At 41.3% G+C, this 20,841-nt stretch overlaps 1 protein-coding gene across 24 annotated transcripts in view; it reads left to right on the top strand.

Moving 5' to 3' along the window:
- kif1b (kinesin family member 1B) overlaps positions 1-20,841 on the top strand; it is a 60,271-nt gene that overhangs the window by 23,749 nt on the left and 15,681 nt on the right. For 5 of the 24 annotated variants that reach the window (XM_056423548.1, XM_056423547.1, XM_056423546.1 and 2 more), the window contains exons 5-29: positions 581-649; positions 903-1,081; positions 1,526-1,637; positions 2,114-2,191; positions 2,282-2,347; positions 2,526-2,549; positions 2,919-2,994; positions 3,522-3,600; positions 3,718-3,860; positions 4,474-4,515; positions 4,962-5,030; positions 6,067-6,278; positions 7,674-7,753; positions 8,244-8,319; positions 8,545-8,598; positions 9,551-9,613; positions 9,893-9,972; positions 10,421-10,527; positions 10,855-10,938; positions 11,249-11,429; positions 11,561-11,633; positions 18,665-18,776; positions 18,925-18,942; positions 19,841-19,989; positions 20,546-20,724. In XM_056423548.1, the coding sequence (XP_056279523.1) occupies positions 581-649; positions 903-1,081; positions 1,526-1,637; positions 2,114-2,191; positions 2,282-2,347; positions 2,526-2,549; positions 2,919-2,994; positions 3,522-3,600; positions 3,718-3,860; positions 4,474-4,515; positions 4,962-5,030; positions 6,067-6,278; positions 7,674-7,753; positions 8,244-8,319; positions 8,545-8,598; positions 9,551-9,613; positions 9,893-9,972; positions 10,421-10,527; positions 10,855-10,938; positions 11,249-11,429; positions 11,561-11,633; positions 18,665-18,776; positions 18,925-18,942; positions 19,841-19,989; positions 20,546-20,724 (2,405 nt within the window). Of the gene's footprint in view, positions 1-580; positions 650-902; positions 1,082-1,525; positions 1,638-2,113; positions 2,192-2,281; positions 2,348-2,525; positions 2,550-2,918; positions 2,995-3,521; positions 3,601-3,717; positions 3,861-4,473; positions 4,516-4,961; positions 5,031-6,066; positions 6,279-7,673; positions 7,754-8,243; positions 8,320-8,544; positions 8,599-9,550; positions 9,614-9,892; positions 9,973-10,420; positions 10,528-10,854; positions 10,939-11,248; positions 11,430-11,560; positions 11,634-13,724; positions 17,540-18,664; positions 18,777-18,924; positions 18,943-19,840; positions 19,990-20,545; positions 20,725-20,841 lie in introns of those variants that run through there. The other 19 variants (XM_056423549.1, XM_056423535.1, XM_056423550.1 and 16 more) reach the window with 16 other exon arrangements.

Genomic DNA, 20,841 nt, shown 5'->3' with positions numbered 1-20,841 from the left:
GTTACAACATAACCAAAAGAATGACAACATTTAGTTTAGATGAAATACCGATCGCGTTTTCAGCCTATATACGTTGTTTTCTAAATGTTTGAATGTGGAGTACGTGTGATCGAATACAATATTGTTGACAACACCAAAAAGCTACATAAAAAAGCTGCCCTTACACTGTAGCTGCGAGCGTGGAGTGGCACTATATGACATTGCGTAATCACTGCCAGAAAGCAGGTCGAAGTACATCCGCCCCGGAGCGGGCGGCTCCAGAATCCTACATAGCGGAGTTATTTCCCCACAGACCCCCGATGACAATAGCGGAGGCGCAAATCGCCATATTAAAAGTCATTGTAGCGGCACAATTTTTTTCAAGCTGTTATTTTAAGGTACAATTGTTACATAATGTTACTTTAACCCTTTACATCATTTTGTTGTCTGATGGTTGCTGAATGGTTTCCTATACATGCAAATAATGTGTTTGTCAGTATCTTACCCGTTGTTCCACAGATCTCTCTTTCTCTTCATCTTCCCTTTCAACTCCCAACATGCTGTCGATTTGCACCAAACATCTTCTTTCTCTGCCTCTTAGCTCTGTGAAGATCTATTTGAGAAAATCAATGAGGACAAAAATAAAGAGCAGCTCTCCTACTCAGTAGAGGTGAGTGTCAGACTGCTTGAGCATCTTTGATCCCTGTTCTCAACCTCTGCCTCTTGTGTTGGCTTGATTCTCATGAACCATTCCTAGCCTTCTCCTAACAGTATATCTGGTAATAGTCATATATATATATACTGTACATACCTAAATTTTTTAGGTTTGCAGTTTTAAAGTTTACGTTCTGCCTCATTTGACTGCTTTATAATGTTGCACTGCAGCACTTGAGCCGATAATACTTTTGCACTTTTTTTTCTAGGTCAGTTACATGGAGATTTACTGTGAGCGGGTGCGAGATTTGCTGAACCCTAAAAACAAAGCGAATTTACGAGTGCGAGAGCATCCGCTACTGGGGCCCTATGTGGAAGACCTGTCCAAGCTGGCGGTCACCTCCTACACGGACATTGCTGACCTGATGGATGCTGGCAACAAGGCCAGGTGAGCCTAACCCCGGGGTCAAGATGATATCGTGGAGAAGAGTGGGAGATACAGTGGTGGTAATAGCTGTGATGATGTGTTAACCCATGTCCTCAGAAGAATTATTTAATTAAGGCTGCAAATTGTTATAAGATAACAATAATGACAGATTTCTGTGCACCTTAATCTTCCTGTGCTGACTCAGAGGGCTAATTCCTGGAACATGACGTGAAAAGCCTGTATCTCCCCTGTGACTGCCCCTCTGCGGCTTGTGTCGTGTGTTTGCTGTCCTCATCGTATTATCCCTGTACGTCTTACCTCCATAATCCTTGAAACTCGATTCCCTCTAATAGGAGTAAAACCCAGTGATGATATCTCCTGTAATAGCCAAGACACACATTTAGCATTAATAATACTGAAGTGATTCGATTGCTCCGAACAACAACCGTATGTGCTCCCCGACAGAACTGTGGCTGCCACCAACATGAATGAGACCAGCAGTCGGTCCCATGCTGTGTTCACCATCCTCTTCACACAGAAGAAACACGACAGCCAAACAGATCAATCCACGGAAAAGGTCAGACGAGACAAGAAGGCTGAATTAACTATTCACAGCTATTATGTTTTTCACTAACTCTAAACCCGGGGATCTGTTAGTAGTTTATTTCTTAATACTGTTTTTATTTACAGACCATTTATTTCGTTTTCTCATTTGATTTCAGCAAAGAGGTCTCCGATGGTGGTGACCGCCATTTTAGAATGTGACTTTTAGGCAAAGACAACGACCTCTGTGTTATTCTAAACACAATGCCCATTGTGTCCAGCCGCTTTGTCAGATACCGCCTCGCTGCATCCACATGTTAGAATGATTTACACTTTAAAAAAAATATACTGTACATATTTTAAAATCTTTGAAAACAAAATGAACTGTATTCGGTAGTCAGTGCTGTAATTTTTTTCCGGAATATTTTCATCCTCTCTCAGTTTGTTATAATTCGAATGTATTTTATTCATAAGCTTGACACATCTCAAATGTATTGATTCCCTCTTCAGGTCAGTAAAATTAGTCTGGTAGACTTGGCAGGGAGTGAACGAGCAGACTCCACTGGAGCTACAGGTACCCGGCTAAAGGTAAGCCTCCCATTATCACTGACTGCATGAGCAAACCGTTGACCAGCATTACATTGATGGCTCTTTAATAATAAACATCTATACTTGCAGGAGGGAGCAAACATCAACAAATCTCTCACCACGTTAGGAAAGGTTATCTCCGCCTTGGCTGAAGTGGTGAGTGCTTTATGTCTCTTTGTTTCTGTCTTTTTGCTGCTTCTCCTCTTTTTCAGCCTTTTCTCTTCCCCTCAAAAAGCCTGACCCTGTCCTCTCAAGGGATTCATGTTGGTAGTCTGGCACACTGTAATGTCTGCCCTTCTCTCTTCTCTTCTCTCATGCTTGTAATGCTTTGCAGACACAGGATAACTGTACCAGCAAGGTAAACTCTTTGACAGCTCAACCACTAGCCTCTTGATTCCTGCTAAGAGGCAGATCTGAGATCCTTTTCACATGTGCCATGGGGAAGCTGTTTCATGGGGTTCTGTCACCACCATTTTATTATACGATTCATCAAGTGGTGTGCATTAAGGCATCACTCGCAGTAAAATCCACAATCCTTGCAGCAGAGCCAAAGCTAATCAATGTTAGCTACTCACTGTATCCGACCTCTCATCCATAATGTATGAGGTGTTTATCATTGTGCAACATAATATTGTCTTAATGGCCATACCTATTTTTCAGTTTTAATCAGAAATCTTGCATCCGTTTTATTTCTCCCTGCCTACCTAATCATGTTTGTTTCCCGCAGAGCAAGAAGAAGAAGAAGACTGACTTCATCCCGTACAGAGACTCTGTTCTGACATGGCTGCTGAGGGAGAACCTCGGTATGAATATTAATATCACCTGCTTAATATCCTTTACTGGTGAAATGTATATCTGTAAAATGTGAGGCAAAAAGGCTTATTCCTGGACAGCAAAATAGCTGAACAATCTGTATCCTGTGAGATGAGGTGGGGGTGAGAAAAAAAAGAGCTTGAGCTAGTGTACATTACTCTCTGCCAATTTAAGAAGAACACTGTCAGCAGACTGTAATTCAACCTAACTAGACAAGCACTTCCATCTCCTTAGTTCGGTGCATCTTCAATCTTAGCACACATGACACACATAGATAGTACGTTTCAGTTTGATCGAATGAGACTGAGGTTTTGTATTCGTGGAATTTGTCCTATAGTTGTGTTTTCTTCCGTTCTGCACATTAGTGCTACACACTGCAGTGGAAATCATGTTGTATTTCAAAATAAATCGAATACTAATCCAACTAGTTTTGCTCTACACACAGTGCGTTAGGAACATGGCCTTTTGCACACACATTGTTGCATAATTAGCCTCTTTGCTGGTCTTTTGATATCAGGTGGAAACTCAAGAACAGCCATGGTAGCTGCTCTCAGTCCTGCAGATATCAACTATGATGAAACTCTCAGCACGCTGCGGTAAGGCTTCCATCCAGCACCTCAATAATAATAATAATTGTTACATAATTGTTACATTCTTTTATTTATTTGTATTCGATAATTATAAATAAAGTGTATCAATGTTACAATTTGTAGCTATGCTGACCGAGCTAAGAACATCAAATGCAATGCTGTCATCAATGAGGATCCCAACAATAAGCTGGTGCGTGACCTGAAGGATGAAGTGGCTCGACTGAAGGAACTTCTCCATGCCCAGGGTCTGGGAGACATCCTGGACAGTGAGTTTAATGCCGTCACAACAGGCCACACAGCTTCTACCGTCTCTCTCAGGGTCGACCACACGGTGGCAACATGCTCTTCCTACTTCACTGTCTCATTTCTTTTCAATCCAACTTTGTTTTCATCACTGTGATTGTCATCATACTTGAAAAACCTTTTTTTACCATCATTCTATACTGGTTTATTATGCCTCCTTGCAGAGTTTAATGTAGATTTTATAGAATGTATATAATTCACAATAGAATACTACATTCTTAAAAATATACGGTTGCATACTGTATGATCACAAATTATTTTATGAATATTTGCCTGATTGTGACACAAATGGCAATTAAAAGCTCGATTAAACTTTCACACAAGTGTAATGGCTCATAGCGAAGTAAATTAGAGAGACATTGCACCCACAAATAACTTCTAATATCAGAACTGAATAATAATTTACCTGCTTGGATCATGCCTAATGACATGGCACTTAACGAGTAATTCCATGCCTTTCCTTCTCATCCTCGTTATTATTCTCATCCAGCTCACTAAGAAATGTCTGTAACCTTTTCCTCCCATTCTCCGGGTGCTGACCTCTGACCCTTCTCATCTTTTCCTACTTCCTCTCAGTTGATCCTATGGGAGATAATTGCCCAGGAAGTGGAATCAAATGTGTGTATATGTGTGGTAGTCGCGAATTGTCCCATCACATTTTGCCCTATAAATAATAGCTAACATTGCTTATGCCCCCAATTAACTGCATATTTAATCTGCTGCCCGCTTTGCATGTAAATGCTGAAAAAGCAAAAGCCTGATAGAAGCAGATTTAGAAATGCCAGGCTTCTGGACATGTGCTGATCTGGCGAGGGCTAGCATGCCCCTAGCTTAGCATGCTTTGTGCTTCAATGATGCGGCAGAGGCAGCTATTCACAGGCTCCAATCCAACTGTATCGCAAGTTACTTTTGGAATATCCCTTTGAGAATAGCGTGTCTGTCTCCCATAAGGCACCCACGCCGTTGTATTTCCATGACTGTCTTTGATTCACTTCCTCGTGCTTCTTTTCTTGACGGTGGTCTTTCTGCTTTCTTGCTTTCTGCTCACTGACCATCCGCTGCAGGTGACAGTGCTCAAATCTTTATGGCACTTCTCAGTTCTCAAACTGAGGCTCAGAGCTACAAATGGAAAGGTGCACGATTTACAATGTCTCTGTAGCCGCACCAGAGCGGTACTGTCTGTGTACAGAGTTGACTAGCTGGATGTGTTATGATGGTTTGTATGTAATAGTTAGTTTGCTAGTGTGCTGTATTCTTAGAAATCCCTAATAACTACTTTCCTGACCAAAAGCATGTGTTCACTTATCTTGCAGGATAAGAACATACTTTGTGTTACTGTTATCCCACTACGTACTACATGCTAGTTGAGTAGCTCAGTACTCCTTCTCTATTCAAGCCTATCTGGACCATGGCAGCGCCTCCCAAATCATTTAAACTCCACTTATAGTTGCCATCTTTTTTTATTTAGTTCTTAGAAGGTGCAGTCTGTGCTACCGCTGAGGTCCTTGAGGCCAGTATATTGACATGCGCTGCGTGACCTTTAGTGTGGCTGCGCTATGGTGGATGTGTGAGTGCACGCTGACTCTACTCGACTGCAGGCTGAACTTAGTGGCATGTGTCAATGACTCTCATCTGTCCTTTCTCTAGATCCTCTTACAGTCTCCCATCCGGTAGTTAATACACTGATGGCAGTTTTCATTAAGTGTGTTCTCATTCAAAACAAAGGCAACAAAGTGACGTCATCCTATTTTTCAAAAGTGCACACACTAGAAATTAAGTCCTGAGAGATTAATTGCTGTGCACTGTAATTCTGGCCCACATAAAAACAGCCATCTGGAAACTCTAATAGAATACAAGCTGAATGTGTCCGTAGTTGCTCTGGGAGTTGAAGAGTTGGTGCAAGCAGACTGTTCCAAACCACCTGGATGAAAACTGCTTCTCTCTGTAGCTGACTCATGTTGGGTGTTTGTTGTAAAAAAAAACGTGTGTCTTACATTGTTCTTCCCTCCCCTTTGTCTTCTCTTTCCCCATCTTTTTCTCTCCTCAATCTCCTCCTATTTGGTTGCTCCATCTTATGCGTTTTTATTTTCCCTATCCCATTATTCCCCTGTCCTGGGCATACCCTTCCTCTCTCTCTCACTCCCTCTTTCTCTCCTGGTGATGGATCAGACCTCAAAGACATTCAGAACAATAAGAATAGATACTTGATAGCCTCAGAGAACCAACGCCCTGGCCATTTCTCCACAGCCCCTATTGGTTCCTTGACAGCCTCACCATCCTCTGGCTCACTGTGTAACCAGGGGCTTATTCAGTCGGTCACCAGCATCCAGGAGCGCATCATGTCCACGCCTGGAGGCGAGGAGGCTATCGAAAGACTGAAGGTAAAGCAGGCCTGTGTAGACTGCAGCAGTCGAATCACACTTATGTTTGGTGTTAAGAAAGAAGAGAAGTCCACATCTATCGCCCACCCCACCCCGCTACGGCTACTCACAACTCTTTGTTTTTTCTCTTTGCCTCGTGGAGCTGAAAGCTGCCCCATGTTGTGCTGTGTGGGGCAACAGGCTGGCTTGTAAAGGGCAACGGGCTGAAATTAGTTTTCCATCATACTAATTATTCAATTATTGAAAGAGAAAATCTTCACAACACTATTGAAACATGGTTGAAACACATCCTTAATGGTTGATGATTATAAAACAATAATTATTGTTCCATTAATTTATTTCTACATTTGAAAACAAAATGTTCCCTCTGCTGCCTATTACCACACGTCTGTGGCACAGGAGAGGTTTCCCTTGTTGTCGGATATTGCAATAATACATTATATTGATTAACAATTCTTACACCAATTATTGCCACGTAAGAAAATCACACTTTGATTAGATATTTCAAAATATGCCCCAGTATAGGGAGGGCTGTAGTATTTAGAGTTGTATACTATAGTAAATGTCTGTCTTCATACCACTATGCAACAAAAACTTCACGCTGTAATATTGTAAATTAGAAGTGTGTGTGTGTTGTTGTCGAGATTGCTGTGGTTTAATTTCAGCCCACACATCGTAGCCTTTACTCACAACATGTTCTGCCTATCAGAGCTTTACTTCTCTCACGCTCGCAGTCGACTTCTCACTCTGTTGATACGGGAGCTCGAGCATTGCGACAACCAAAAGTGAGAAGCTGCAGTTTCCATGGCAACCACGGTGCCCAGTCTTGTCTGTCATCCAATGACGTCAAGCGCCAACGCAGACACGGATGAAATTCGACCAAAATAGATCCAGCCTTATTGGCTTTTAGCTTTACCGAGGCACATAGTATTCCCATTCTTTGATCCTTAGAGGTGTTGCAGAAACAAAGACGACAGTAACGGTTCCCTAAATACAGATAAACGTTATCATCATTCTCAGTATTGCCCAACATAACAATGAATTATGAACTTAAACTAAGATGACAATATAGTGCATTATTAAACCTTTACAGTGACACATGTCATCAAGATTATCCAGAAGAACAGTACCCCGCTGCTTTTAGAAGATAGGATTTTTACTTGAGCCTAAAGCAACAATATCAGAGGAAAACTCCAAAAGTGATGTTATAATTGCCATATTATATTACATCAGTATGTTACCTCTCTGTTTTATGCCTCATTCAAACTTTCTTTAATGGGAAAAAACTATATGAACTTGACCAAATCACACATGTGTCACTCGTATAACAGATGAAATCTTGAAACCAGAATGTGTTGTTTTTCTCATACTTGTTTTTTCTCCTCTTGTGTTCAGGAATCAGAAAAGATCATTGCCGAGCTCAATGAAACCTGGGAAGAGAAACTGCGAAAGACGGAGGCAATCCGCATGGAGAGGTCGGTATTGGCTTTCCCACCTCTATCTCTCGTGGGGGCAGATGTGTGTCACACGTGTGCCTCCGCCCCTCTTTCAATTCATCTGTGTCCTGTCGGTACTAGACAACCCCCCCCCACCCCCCCACAGCTCTGTGTCTGTCTTTTCACCGCACCGTGCGACTCACTTCTTTCACCTATCTGTCTCATTTCCTCTGCACTCATTCTGTCCATTCCCCCCCCCCCCCGTCTCTGTTGTCACACTCTGCTGCACAAACAGCCCTCTCATACCCGTCTCTTCCCCGTTATCCACTCATTTGTGGCTCACTGGTGCCACTCCACAGATCACTTACTGTAATGGTGCACACCACCACTTCCCATCCTCTTGCTCTTATTATGATGCAAAGGCTCTTTATAAATAAATATGTAAATGAGTATGAGCTTCTCTGTTGCATCATGATGTCCTTTTGAGTATCATTCATGAGCCTCCAAATGTTTTTCCCTTTCACTACAGAGAGGCCTTGCTTGCAGAGATGGGTGTGGCAATCCGTGAAGATGGAGGCACTTTGGGGGTCTTCTCTCCTAAAAAGGTATAAAAGACATGAGACACAAGCACATACGTTGATGGAGAAGGGCTGTGTCACATTTCCCATGGGTGGTGATGCAGATCCTTCCACCGTCACGTCTTCTGTTTCCTATGATGTGTGTTTCTTTGAGCACCCTCCATGTCGATGAGTCACTGGTTTCTCTCATCTCCTTGTTTCATCAATCTGTCTGTCTTTCCACTCTGTTCTTTGCTTCTTCCGCACACTCAGCTTAGCAATGCAAGCCCATTTGATGACCAGCTTGATTGTTTTCCAACCAAGAAGGTTTGTTAAATTGAATTAGAAAACCTAGAGCCTTTCCTGCACTAGATTAAGTAGTGATTTTAAGATCATAACTGCTTATTTCCGTGATCAGAGTTGCCCCATGATTACTGCAGCAGCTGCACAGAGCTGCATTTAGTCTAACGACTGTGCGGAGCCACAACATTTACTTTTCTCCCTCCTGTTTTACAAGAATCCGAGAGAATCTGAGGAATAATGTATTATTGTACAATTACGGTCCAAAGCGCAGATAAACACATCCGTACCTCTGCACAACCCTGCGGGAAGATTACGCGTTGCCAGATTTTGATTAAATGCCGCGTATGTGTGTATGTGCATGTGTGTATAAAGTGTGCCTTCGAGCTCGGTATCAGGATCTTTGCTAACGCCGAGAAATGTCACGAACACAGCAAAAGAATAAGAACAGAGAAAATACAGGCAGAGGTCATGGTCTCTAAACAGACACAACCACATAGTTATTATGGTCATAAGTGATGATTTAGAGTATTTACATTATTAAAAAATATATTCTCGCATATTATACATAAAAAATAAATAAAGGGGTTCATATTTACATTGTTTAACTTCAACTTTAGACAGACCACTTAAATCCATGCTAATCTTTGAATATTACACTTGGCCCTAAATAGATTATTACAATGTTTCCTTCAGTCGGTCCTTGTGTGGCAGCAACATAGAGGCCAGTAGATGTGTTGGTACAGGCCCCTGAGAAGAGGCACAATAGGGATGAAGAGATAACAAATGTCTGCTCAGAACTAGCTGTCACTAGATCATCTGTGGTTTCAGAACATTCCCCTCTTTGAAATGAATCCCTTCTTAGGCACGTTTAGATCTCCCTCCTCTGCTGCTGTGTTGTAGGGTTTTCTCCTTCACATCCATTTGTCCTTCACTCATTTTTGTATTTCTTCTCTTTTCACTGTCTCTCAATGGTTAGCTTTTCGCTGAGAAGCCTTGTGATCTATTTGCTGACTTTAATGGGGTGTTTTCCCCAAAAAAGGTTGGTGGTTTGATGGAGTAGCTGCTAGCATTAGTTGTAGTGATGCTGTGATGTACCAGGCTCTAGAGGTGTCAATGACACCCTTTCTGTTTGTGTGCTGTGTACAATGCATCACTGACAGAGCCTCAGCCGTGTTTGATATAAAACTATGCACATTGCCCACCACATTAACATGTCTAATATTGCTATGTACTTTTGGCACTGTTGAGTATTGACGAAAGTAGAAACCCTGGAAATATTTTTGCGGTAAACCGTCTCCCTCTTATGTTCCCTCTGTAGACTCCCCACCTGGTGAACCTGAATGAGGATCCCCTCATGTCAGAGTGTCTGCTCTACTACATCAAAGACGGAATTACAAGGTAACAACACCTGAACGATGACACTGAAATGCTGCGGCGCATATAGAAAGGTTTCGAATTTCTTCAAAGACAGAATCTCAGTAGTATCTGAGCTACTCTGAAGACTCTTCTTGCTTCACATCAAAAGAGGGAAAATTAAATTTAGAGTCGGGGGGGGGGGGGGAACTCCCGTAAAATCACCAACGGTTTTGCGATCTAAAGTTACTTTCTTCCCCTGTTTCCTTTTGGCCCCCTCTGTAGAATATACATGTTGAGTATTTTGTTACCATCGCGCCCCCAGGGAGCAATAATAGATGACAGAGTCACAGACGAAGGAGCGTATAGTGCTTTAGGAAGTGGTGTCTACTGAAACATGTAACCCCTGCTTCTGACTTTTTGACAAAATGGCCGCAAATGAAATGAGAGGGCAGTGTTCACTCTCTCAAAATGGCCACTGTGATTATTTCAGGGTGGGTCAGGCCGATGCTGAGAGACGACAGGACATCGTTTTAAGCGGTGCTCATATCAAGGAAGAGCACTGCATCTTCCGCAGCGAGAGGAGCGCCAATGGACGTGGTGAGGCACCATATCATGAGTTTTCTCAGCTTGAATCGAGTATTTTTATTGTTTTGAGTTAGGCAGAGTTGATGGAACCTATGCTGCTCTGATTTAAAGAAAGATACATGTAAACCATAATTACCTGCAAATAAAAATTTAAAAAAGCAACCCCAGCACTGTGACAATAAATAACAGCGGTGCAGAATTATAGATTCAAGATTCATCTTCTGTTTCTAATGGAAAGTAATCACTTCCAACATTAGATATTTATCCTTTACCGTTTCAAAATGAACAGTGATGAGCTTTTTGAGTCTCTGATGATTGGTTGATGTGTTTTCGGTGAAGTTATCGTCATGCTGTTGCCCTGCGAGGGATCAGAAACCTACGTCAACGGCAAGCGTGTTGAGGACTCAATCCAGCTTCGCTCAGGTATGGTTCTCATGTTTGCAAATAAAGATGTTGATAATCTGTAAAAGTGATAATGGTATTATCTCCACCGACCGCCATGCGATGGCCGATTTCCTATTAACTACAGATAATTGAAGACATATAATGGTATTTTTTGGGGGCGTCATAGACGATGGGCTCAAAACACAGCTTGTGATGCTCTAGTTTAAATCCCAAAAACATTATGAAAAGAAAAGTTGGATCTCCGACCTTTGCCATGTCCTATCGGCACTGAACATGTCTTTGGTCGTTGGATGCTCTTCCCTCTTATATCTGCGCCATGTTCTTTCAGGTAATCGCATCATTATGGGAAAGAACCACGTGTTTCGGTTCAACCACCCAGAACAGGCCCGAGCTGAGAGGGAGAAAACGCCGACAGCTGAAACCCCCGTCGAGCCGGTGGATTGGACCTTCGCTCAGAGAGAGCTTCTGGAGAAGCAGGGCATCGACATGAAGCAGGAGATGGAGAAAAGGTACTCCATCCATCTTGTTTGCTATATCTACACACACCTCTAACAGTGCAGTAGTCTGATTTGTGATGCGTTGACCAGTATATCACAAATTGTGTGACGGATTTCACAATATACTTTGCTTATTTATGTAGGCTCACGGAGATGGAAATCTTGTACAAAAAGGAGAAGGAGGAAGCCGACCAAATGCTGGAGCAACAGCGACTGGTGAGTCCAAATAAGCTGGATATTAATCAAACCCACTTTTTAAGTTTTATGGATTCAGTTTTTTGTGTGTCATCACCTCGTAAACTGCAGAGTGGGTTTAATAGATATTAAGCCAGACTTCATCTGAAGTTAAGTTATAATTAAGCTTTTTGAGTAATTCAGCTAATTTGTGATACTTTGTGCTTGACTTTGATTGTAATGTCATAAGTGGAATTCAAAGTTAAAGCATGTTTTTTCTCTGGTCAATTACAATTGGAAAGCTTTTTTTTTTGGATGATCTTTTAAATCAGTCCATTTGAATCTTGTACTAATTCTCATTCTGAGCTCTCACACTTTTGAGACCTGTGTGTGTGTGTGAATCACACTTTTCCTCGCGCATGTCTGTTCTTCTTGCATGGAAGGTTTCTGGTTTAAGACGGATGAGCTTTTACTTGCATTCCTCTTGAATTTAACTGATTTGAGAATTATATTGTGGAGCCTTCCCCTTTCCAAATCCCTGTTTTCACTTTTCTTGTGTCTTCTATAGTCTATCTGAATCTTTGCAAAACAGCAATTTACAGCTAAAGTTGATTTGATATTAAGATCCAAATTAATTTAAAATGTATTGAATTTTGGTCAGTAACGCATTGGAACACTTTGTTTTGTATAAAGTCATGCTGCTTTTGCATTGTTCATGTTAATAGCATGTATTTTCCTAACTCCTTCAGTACTGATTGTGGACTAAATTGCTGTGTTTGCTCTTGGGCAGCTTTGAAGTGGCTGTTGATTTGCTTGGATTAGATTTCTACTCTAGTTTTCTTGCTCTGTTTTATCCTGAGTTTCATCTCTTCAATGCAGTTGCTGACATGTACAATGCATTGTGATAACAACAATTCCTGCTGTAGTTCTTTGACGGATAGTGACAATGTGGTTTCTCATTGACTTCTTTGGCTACCTCTATGCTAGCCTTACCTGGTACCCGTGTAGGGCACTGAGAGCGTGATTCAAAAACAGAGTTATCACTGCTTAAAGTTGAATCCTTGAATCTCAGACCTCTTCCATACTCTGGTGATTTTACATGCAGAGCTGCAGGCATCAGGGTTCAGACTCCCAGCAACATAATATGTCGAATTCTAGAGATAGATACAGTATCATACACAAGACCTGATTATCCGTACCACATGGTTGTGATCTGTAATGTACTTTGTCTACAAAAATGAGAAACTGCATTCTTTTTCCAACTAACATCTTTCTTGTCGTGGATTAACACTTACCTCACTCCTGCCTCTCCTCTCTACTGGCTTTCTGATCAACTGCAAGAACACTGTCTTCTAACTCACTGCTAATACTAAAGCCACTGAAACCTTCTGGACTCGAAAGAGAAAGCTCCAAAATGCATCTACATGCATGCCGCTGTAGCATGTTTGGGCCCAACTTTCAAATTAGGAATCAATTAAGAAGAGGAATATTAGAAAACAATACAGACCAATCAGCAACTATCCTCTATGAATATTTGTTTTCTAATCATGATAGACATGCTTTTTCTTTTACTTTATCTATATCAATGTGCAACATTGGGAACAATATTGTTAACATTGATACCCCTTTTACTAAGATGTAGAAAGTCTACGTTTTATCACAATTAATTTTTGTATTAATTTATTCATATCCATATCACAATTTCACTAGAAAAAACATGACACTGACAAACTGACCAACAAAGAAAGTCAATGGAAGCCACTGATTGTTGGATTTGTATTTCTTTTTGTAATCTTCATTTTGATTATAATTCTGGATGGATGGATTATGCATGTTGCCATACATCTTGTACACTTAGGATGTATGCACATACGTTTTATAACATTATTACAGTGCAATAGTCATTTTTGGTAAATATCATAAAATCTCTAAATTCTCAACTTATGCATTATGTTCTGATACAATTTCAACTTCATTCATAGTTGAGGTTCCCATGTTGCATATTCATACCTTTTTTCATTCTTTTAAAACAAAGAAGAAAAAACAAACTTTCATCCTCTCTTTGATTTCCCATTTTAATTTCTCTTTTTTTTGGGGAACCCTTTGGTTTGTTTCCTGTGTTGTTTTCTCAAGGATGGAGACTCTGATAGTGGAGATGACTCAGATAAGAGGTCTTGTGAAGAGAGCTGGAGACTGATCACTTCCTTGAGGGAAAAGCTGCCCCCCAGCAAGCTACAGTCCATAGTGAAAAAGTGTGGATTACCCAGCAGTGGGAAGATAAGAGAGCAAGTTAAAATGTACCTGATCCCTCAGCGGCGTCGCATCACCAAGGACTCCAAGTGGGTGACCATCTCTGACCTGAAAATCCAGGCAGTCAAAGAAATCTGTTACGAAGTAGCGCTCAACGACTTCCGCCAAACACGGCAGGAAATTGAGGCCCTGGCCATCGTGAAGATGAAGGAGCTTTGCGCTAGCTATATCAAGAAGGACCCCAACGAGCGGGACTCGTGGCGGGCAGTGGCTCGGGATGTTTGGGACACCGTGGGCGTTGGTGATGAGCGCCTTGAGGATGTCATCACCAATGGGGCTCGACCGGGAGCGATTGTTATGGATGACCTAAAGGTCCACATTGATAAACTTGAGGACATCTTGCACGAGGTGAAGAAACAAAACGATATGAAAGATGAGGAGATCCGTGCTCTCAGGAACAAGATGGTCAAAATGGAAAAGGTCATCACCCCGGAGAGCCAAGAAAAGAGCCAAGAAAAGCCTCATGTAGACGCTCCCACCTGGACTGACACAACTCCAAGCCCTCGAGAAGGAAAACCACCTTTGCCCGAAAAGCCTGATGGAGATGATATCGATCCACAAACCGGCCAAAGTACAGCAGGTGACTCGACTCTAAAGCGAGGCCACATGCGCTGGATGCGCCAAGAGCAGCTACGCCTCAAGGGCCTTCAGCAACAAGAGATCTCCAAACAGCTCCGCCGGCAAACTGGACCACATCGCTTTATACCCCCAGAAGACCGCAAGCTACGCTTCCCCTTCAGAAGTAACCCTACGCACCGCAATTCATGGAGCCCTGGCACTCATATCATCATAACTGATAAGCAGATCGTGGAGCTGAAGGTGGCCAAAGAAGCTGTCGAGGATGCAGATGGAGAAAGCCAGGCTGGAGATGGACTGCTGTTCAGAGAAACCATGACTGCTTCACTGATCCAAGTCACTCCCACGTTGCCAAGCCCATCGGTCCAGCGCAGGAGCAAAGACTCAGATCAAGGTTTCAGCCAGGGTCACAGGCACAACTATAGGAACAACCAACAGAACCAGCAGCCCCACGAGCGAGGCCGCAGCAACTCTTTCAATCACCGCCAGCGGCCCTCTGGCTCCATGGAGTCGCTGCAGCAGTCGGAAAGCAACAGGAGGCACACGCAAGCTTTCTACCAGCCCCGCTACCCTCAGAGCCAGCCCGCACACCCCCAGCAACACCATCGCCATCAGCCTTGCCATCAAGATAGTATGGTGTATACAGATGGCAGATTCAATGGCTACCAGCAGTACCATCACACTGACCACGCTAACTATCCAATCAGCTTTCAGGCCCCTCCATGTATGCGCAGGCAAATGTCTGATCCTAATTTAAAAGCCAGCAGAGAGACGGCAGTCTGAGTGGAACTTTTGGAATCAGGAACTAGTTTGATAAACTTTTAGTCGGCAAAGACATTACAGATCACAACAGCTCAGAATCATATGACAGCTCAATCCGATTGTGACTTTTGCACTTGTGGGTGGGTTATTGGTTGATCCAAAAGTATTGTATGTATTATAAGAAGACATTTTATCATCATTATAATATATGCCATTTCATCAGTTTTTGTCTGCATTGTGTGCGCTGTCGTCAATAATTAGCATTGGGAGAACTGTCAGAAGGAATTCAAGCCAACCGATAATAAAGGGATTTTTTTGGGGTGTGAGGGGGACACGTAAAGTGATACCTCAAGCCTACTCTGCTCATCTTTCAATTCATCAATCATGCTTTTATTCGCCAAAATTATCTTCACTGTTACTTTTCTGAGTTTATATCTTTGCCATTTTCTTATTGATTTATCATGAATGTTTTAGCCACTAAAGCACAAACACACTAAAGTTTTTTTTATTTTCATCAAGGCTTTTGTTGATGTTTTAGCCCAAATTAGGAACCTAGTCCCTTTTTTCTTTCTTTCCTTTTAGAGTCTTAGCGCTAATCAGGGTTTTTTTTCTTTTGCAGTTCTACATTTTGTGTTGTACCTCATAAAACATTTTCTTTCAGAAATCACTATTGGTCTAGATCTGAAATCAAAACACCAGTATGTTTTACATTTTCAAATTGATTATGCAATAACTTGATGCCCTACTAAATTACGTGACTGCCTTTCAATCGACTGAAATAGTGGTCAAAGAAAAGGTGCCTTTTTATGCACTAACTACATTAATCCTGCTGTACATTTAAAATTCAATAGTTACTTTCTTCTCTTTTTAATTCAACACTCTTACAACACCTTCATAACTTACCTAACCAAACTAACCTTTTAGTCATAACATGTATTCAAACTGTTAGTAGACTACTTTATTGCTTTTCAAATTTGTCTTTCAAATATTTAACTTTCTCATAATTGTATTTCAGTACTTTGCACTTCAAGCCATGGATAATTAGTTGGTGAAGACAATAATTGTAATGTGAGGAGTGTTTATGTTAATTCATAATGCTATTTTCTCTTAGAATCCTGTTTACTAAAGACCCTCTCAAATGTAAGAACCACTATGCCTAAATGATGGGAGAAAGACCTAACTGTAAAAGACCACAAAGTTTAAACTATTTTAAGGTTTCACTGTACCCGGTCCTCAAAGTTCAAAATACTGTTCTGTCTCTTCCTGTATAAGTCACACATCACAAACTGAGCTCGGATCTCTGTGTCGTGCGGTCTTGAATATTACTCTTTGTTTGTGGTTCACTGAGTGAGCACAGAGTTCTCTGTGTTGCGATTGGATGTCCTACTGAGTGTTGTCATGGCTCCATCAGATTCGCCTTAAAAATGTTGGAGGGAGGACAGGGACTTGAAGCGTTTGCATAATGTTGCTCAAGAGAACTATCCACATTTTTAAGACTGCCTTTTTTAGCTGCATCGAATGCCACATACTCATGAAAGCCGGATAGCTCTCTCAGAATCATGGTCTGTCTATGGAATCAGTGTTTTTGCCTTTGTGCTCTAGCTGATGCTGATTTAAATAAGCAGCAAGTCCGCCTGTCAATCTGTCTTTCCCTTTATGCATTTCATAGCTTTACAAGAACCCATTAATTATAGCATTTATGTTCCAGATGGCCTTTAAATCCTTTTAGAGGAACAGTGACATTCAGCAGCGGGGTGGAGGCCATTGAGGACGATAGAAATGTTCAACTTGTTCTGTGTTTCCGTGTTTTATACTAATAGTTTTGACATGATATATTCTGCCGTACTATGCTGTAACAAAAACCAAATGATATAATGACATATGCAAGTCCAGCCTCTCCACCGTACGCCTCATGTCTTTGACTATCTTTGCATGCGATAGCCTACATGTCTTCATCCCTCATACATGCTCCATTAAAGAATGTTATTTAACGTATGCACTAGTGCTGATGGCGACCAGGTAAGCTGGAAGGTATATATCATCAAATGGACAGTGTACTGTTCTCACGAAATATATATATATGTCTGTGTGTCTCCAAATGTCTGAGTGTTGTGCATCTGCTTTTTGAATCTGCAAGTGCCTCCTTGTGACTGTGTACCAAGTTGTGTCACTCCTAATCAAGCACTTTGTGCAAATATACAGCGCATATGTGAAGAAGACGAGGATATACTGAAAACCTATGTTGCTGGAGGATTTTCAAAATATGACTGAAATAAAATGACATGCTCCAAGTAAACGTATTTGTTACATATGGCTGGTATTTGTTTTTCTCTGCCAAATAACCAGAACAGAATTCATGCTCTGTATGTGATCACAGGAATGTCATGTGAGAAGCTTTAAGAAACACCTACGGCGAGGTTAAAGACTTTGTAAATGCTTTAAATTAAGATTTCTTTAACATTTCATTTGAAGCTGGGACCTATTATCTACAGACTTCTACCCCTAAATGATGCAAAAGAAGCCTTATTAGCCATTTGTTATTCCCGTTAGAGTTTAATATACTGCATCATGACAATGTCACATGTGTCCGTGCAACATGCGATGGTGATGAAAGTTGGATGAGTTGGCATTTACCTCATCCCATGATTATGATTTTAGGCATTGCATTCAACCTTTACCATCCTTCAACTTATTTGAGTATTTGAATATTTATGTTTGCTTCAAATGCTTTATTCACATGGTACATTATGGCTTTTTGAATGGAGGGAATTCAGCTTTTAGCTTGTTGGCAGTATTTTGGCCGGGAGGAGGTTAATGACAGATGAAAGGCTTCATTGTCTTCCCAGAAGACACTGAACAAACAGGATGAGGTCACCGGGCCCACAGCAGGTCCCGCTCTGATGACGATGGCGCCCCTCATTGGATTACAGTTGACTCGGCTTCGACCAGCAGCACCTATCCGCTTCCATCCATTCCACCCTTTTCTCTCTGAATGTAACATGTCATTGTTTCATCAAATTATATTTACAGAAGATTGTCTACTAATTTTAGACGGTGAACAATTTCCATGTATTGCATTGGCTAAAGAATTGGGCTATAAATTACAATAATTTCTCATAATTCTTTGACCAGAACTATTCAATTTATTTCATATTTGTAGTTTTATTTCTTATTTTAATCCCACGTTCATGTATCATTGCTTTGTTCTTAGATCCAGCTGCATGTGTATCCATTAGACCAGTAACCAAAGCTTTCACTACTTCTCTTTAATGTTTAAATAAAACTGCTAGTGTTGACGTTCCAAGTGAAGACTTGACAGTAACTCAGTCATTTGAGGTATTTTGGTGAGCTAAATTCACCGGTTGTTGCTGCTGATGGAGAATCGTCCATGTTCTCTCTTTTTGTCCCTGTGTGTTGGTGTCCAGGTGTACGAGAGCAAATTGCAGGAACTTCAGAAACAGGTGGAGACTATTTCTCTGGTTGCTGAGACACCTGATGAAGAAGAGTTGGAGGAGGAGGAGGAGGAGGAAGAAGAAGGTGTGTACTGTAAATCTTCCTACCTGCAGATATTTATTTACCTGGTGTTAAATCCCAACATACATAGTTTATACATATCTATATTAAATATCTACAATTATATAATATAATAATGCCCTTTTCTGTTTTTTTCCACACTTCTGTCCAGAGCCTAAACTTCCAGGATGTGCGTATAGTTGTTTTATAGAAGAACGTAATATCAACTTCATTCAAATTAAAATGTGTTAATGTTGCCATACTAATTACTCATTTAAGGTATTAAGTGAAACTAGTCCATATGTTTTCTCTAATTCCTTTGAAATGGAACATACTACTAATGATAAAAAGCATTTTACTTTTACTCAAAGGGACCATACTTATTGTACTTACTTACAGGGCAAATATATTTTTTTCGGACTTGGTTGATGATGAAGTCCTAATTGTGTCTTAAATGTCTTTAAACATTATTGATTTCACCCAACCTTTTTAAAAAACACGCAAATGATTACCTCATCTCATCCATCAAGGTGATATGATGTATAGTCAAAATAAAACCATTCACTGGAATATAGTTGTCACTCAGTTGAGAGCGACCGCAGGTTCCATTCCTGTGTTTTGACTTTTGATGATGAGGTCGCCCGTTCTCTGCATTTGGTTGACCAACTGGCTCTTGCCGGAAACATCACAATGTCCCCTCCCTGTTTCTTCTTCTCGGTTTGATTTTCTTAAAACTGTGCTTGTGAATTTAATGCTTATGTGCAGCAGACAGTAATTCTGATCGTGGAGTTCCCTGAAAACATCATAAAAGGTTTTCAGCTCAGCCACCGCTTGCAAGAAATATTGACGACTCAAAATACTTTCACATGATGGTTTACCTGTAATTGCAGGCATTAATGTAAAGTACTCTGTGTTTGTAGTTGGACTAAAATAAGTAAAACCACTGGTATGGTCCTTTTTGGTTACATGTGTATTTACTGTGTATTTACTGTGGGTGAGTGTGCGTGCAAGCGTGTGTGTGTGTGTGTGTGTGTGTGTGTGTGTGTGTGCATGTGTTGACATCAGCTGTGTCTCCTCTTTCCTTGCAGTGCCGTGGACTCAGCACGAGTTTGAGTTGGGTCAGTGGGCTTTCAGGAAGTGGAGGTACCATCAGTTCACCTCCCTCCGTGACCAGCTGTGGGGGAACGCCGTCTACCTGAAGGAGGCCAATGCTATTAGTGTAGAGCTAAAGAAGAAAGTAAGCAACAAATGTATTTCAGCTTACTTTTTTGTAGTTTAGAATTTGTCAAAGGCAGGTTTTCAGCTATAAAAAAAGAAGACAATTATAAACTTTTAAAGCAGACCTAAAAAAGGCCCAAATAATTAAAATGGGAAAAATAACCGTCCATGGAAAGGTGAGATGTTAAAAGCTGAATACAACTTGTGTGTACAGGATGATGTAGATGATGTAGAATAGTGATCGTCAATTTAGTTGCCCTCAAATCCTGAGGTGAATCACCCTCTGAGACATTGATCATCAAAGTTCTGGGATGTTTAACTGTGAAGCTACATGAAGGCGAGATGATGTCATACTCTTGATTTATTTGATGTACCATTGTCACATAGAGAAATCAGATTATTTTAAAGACAGTGATTACTGCGTCTTGTAAGTGACAAACGATCTTGAATAAAGGTTCAGAGCTCTAGATCAGGATGCTTCAAGTCAGAATGGATTCTTACGCCCATTTTTCACTTGATGTGTGTTATACTTTCTTTTTATTCTTCCCTTTTCATCCGCCTCTCCCGTTCTTCAGGTCCAGTTCCAGTTTGTCTTGCTGACGGACACGCTGTACTCTCCATTGCCCCCCGAGCTCCTGTCCTCACAGCCAGAGAAGGAGCGTGACTCCAGGCCTTTCCCCCGCACCGTGGTGGCCGTAGAAGTTCAGGACCTGAAGAATGGAGCCACGCACTACTGGTCCCTTGAGAAACTCAAGTAATGGCCACTTCATACCAAAAATAGAGTCCTGGTTTTAGTTGGATGCGTTTTAATATTAATGTACTCAGCCGGTGGAAGTGAAACTTGTCCTCCATTGTGCACATTTCAGTTTCG

The sequence above is a fragment of the Pseudoliparis swirei genome, chromosome 9, assembly GCF_029220125.1.
Source record: "Pseudoliparis swirei isolate HS2019 ecotype Mariana Trench chromosome 9, NWPU_hadal_v1, whole genome shotgun sequence".
NCBI lineage: Eukaryota > Metazoa > Chordata > Actinopteri > Perciformes > Liparidae > Pseudoliparis > Pseudoliparis swirei.
Note: the sequence above shows the minus strand (reverse complement) of the source record. Positions and strands in the feature narration are given on the sequence as shown.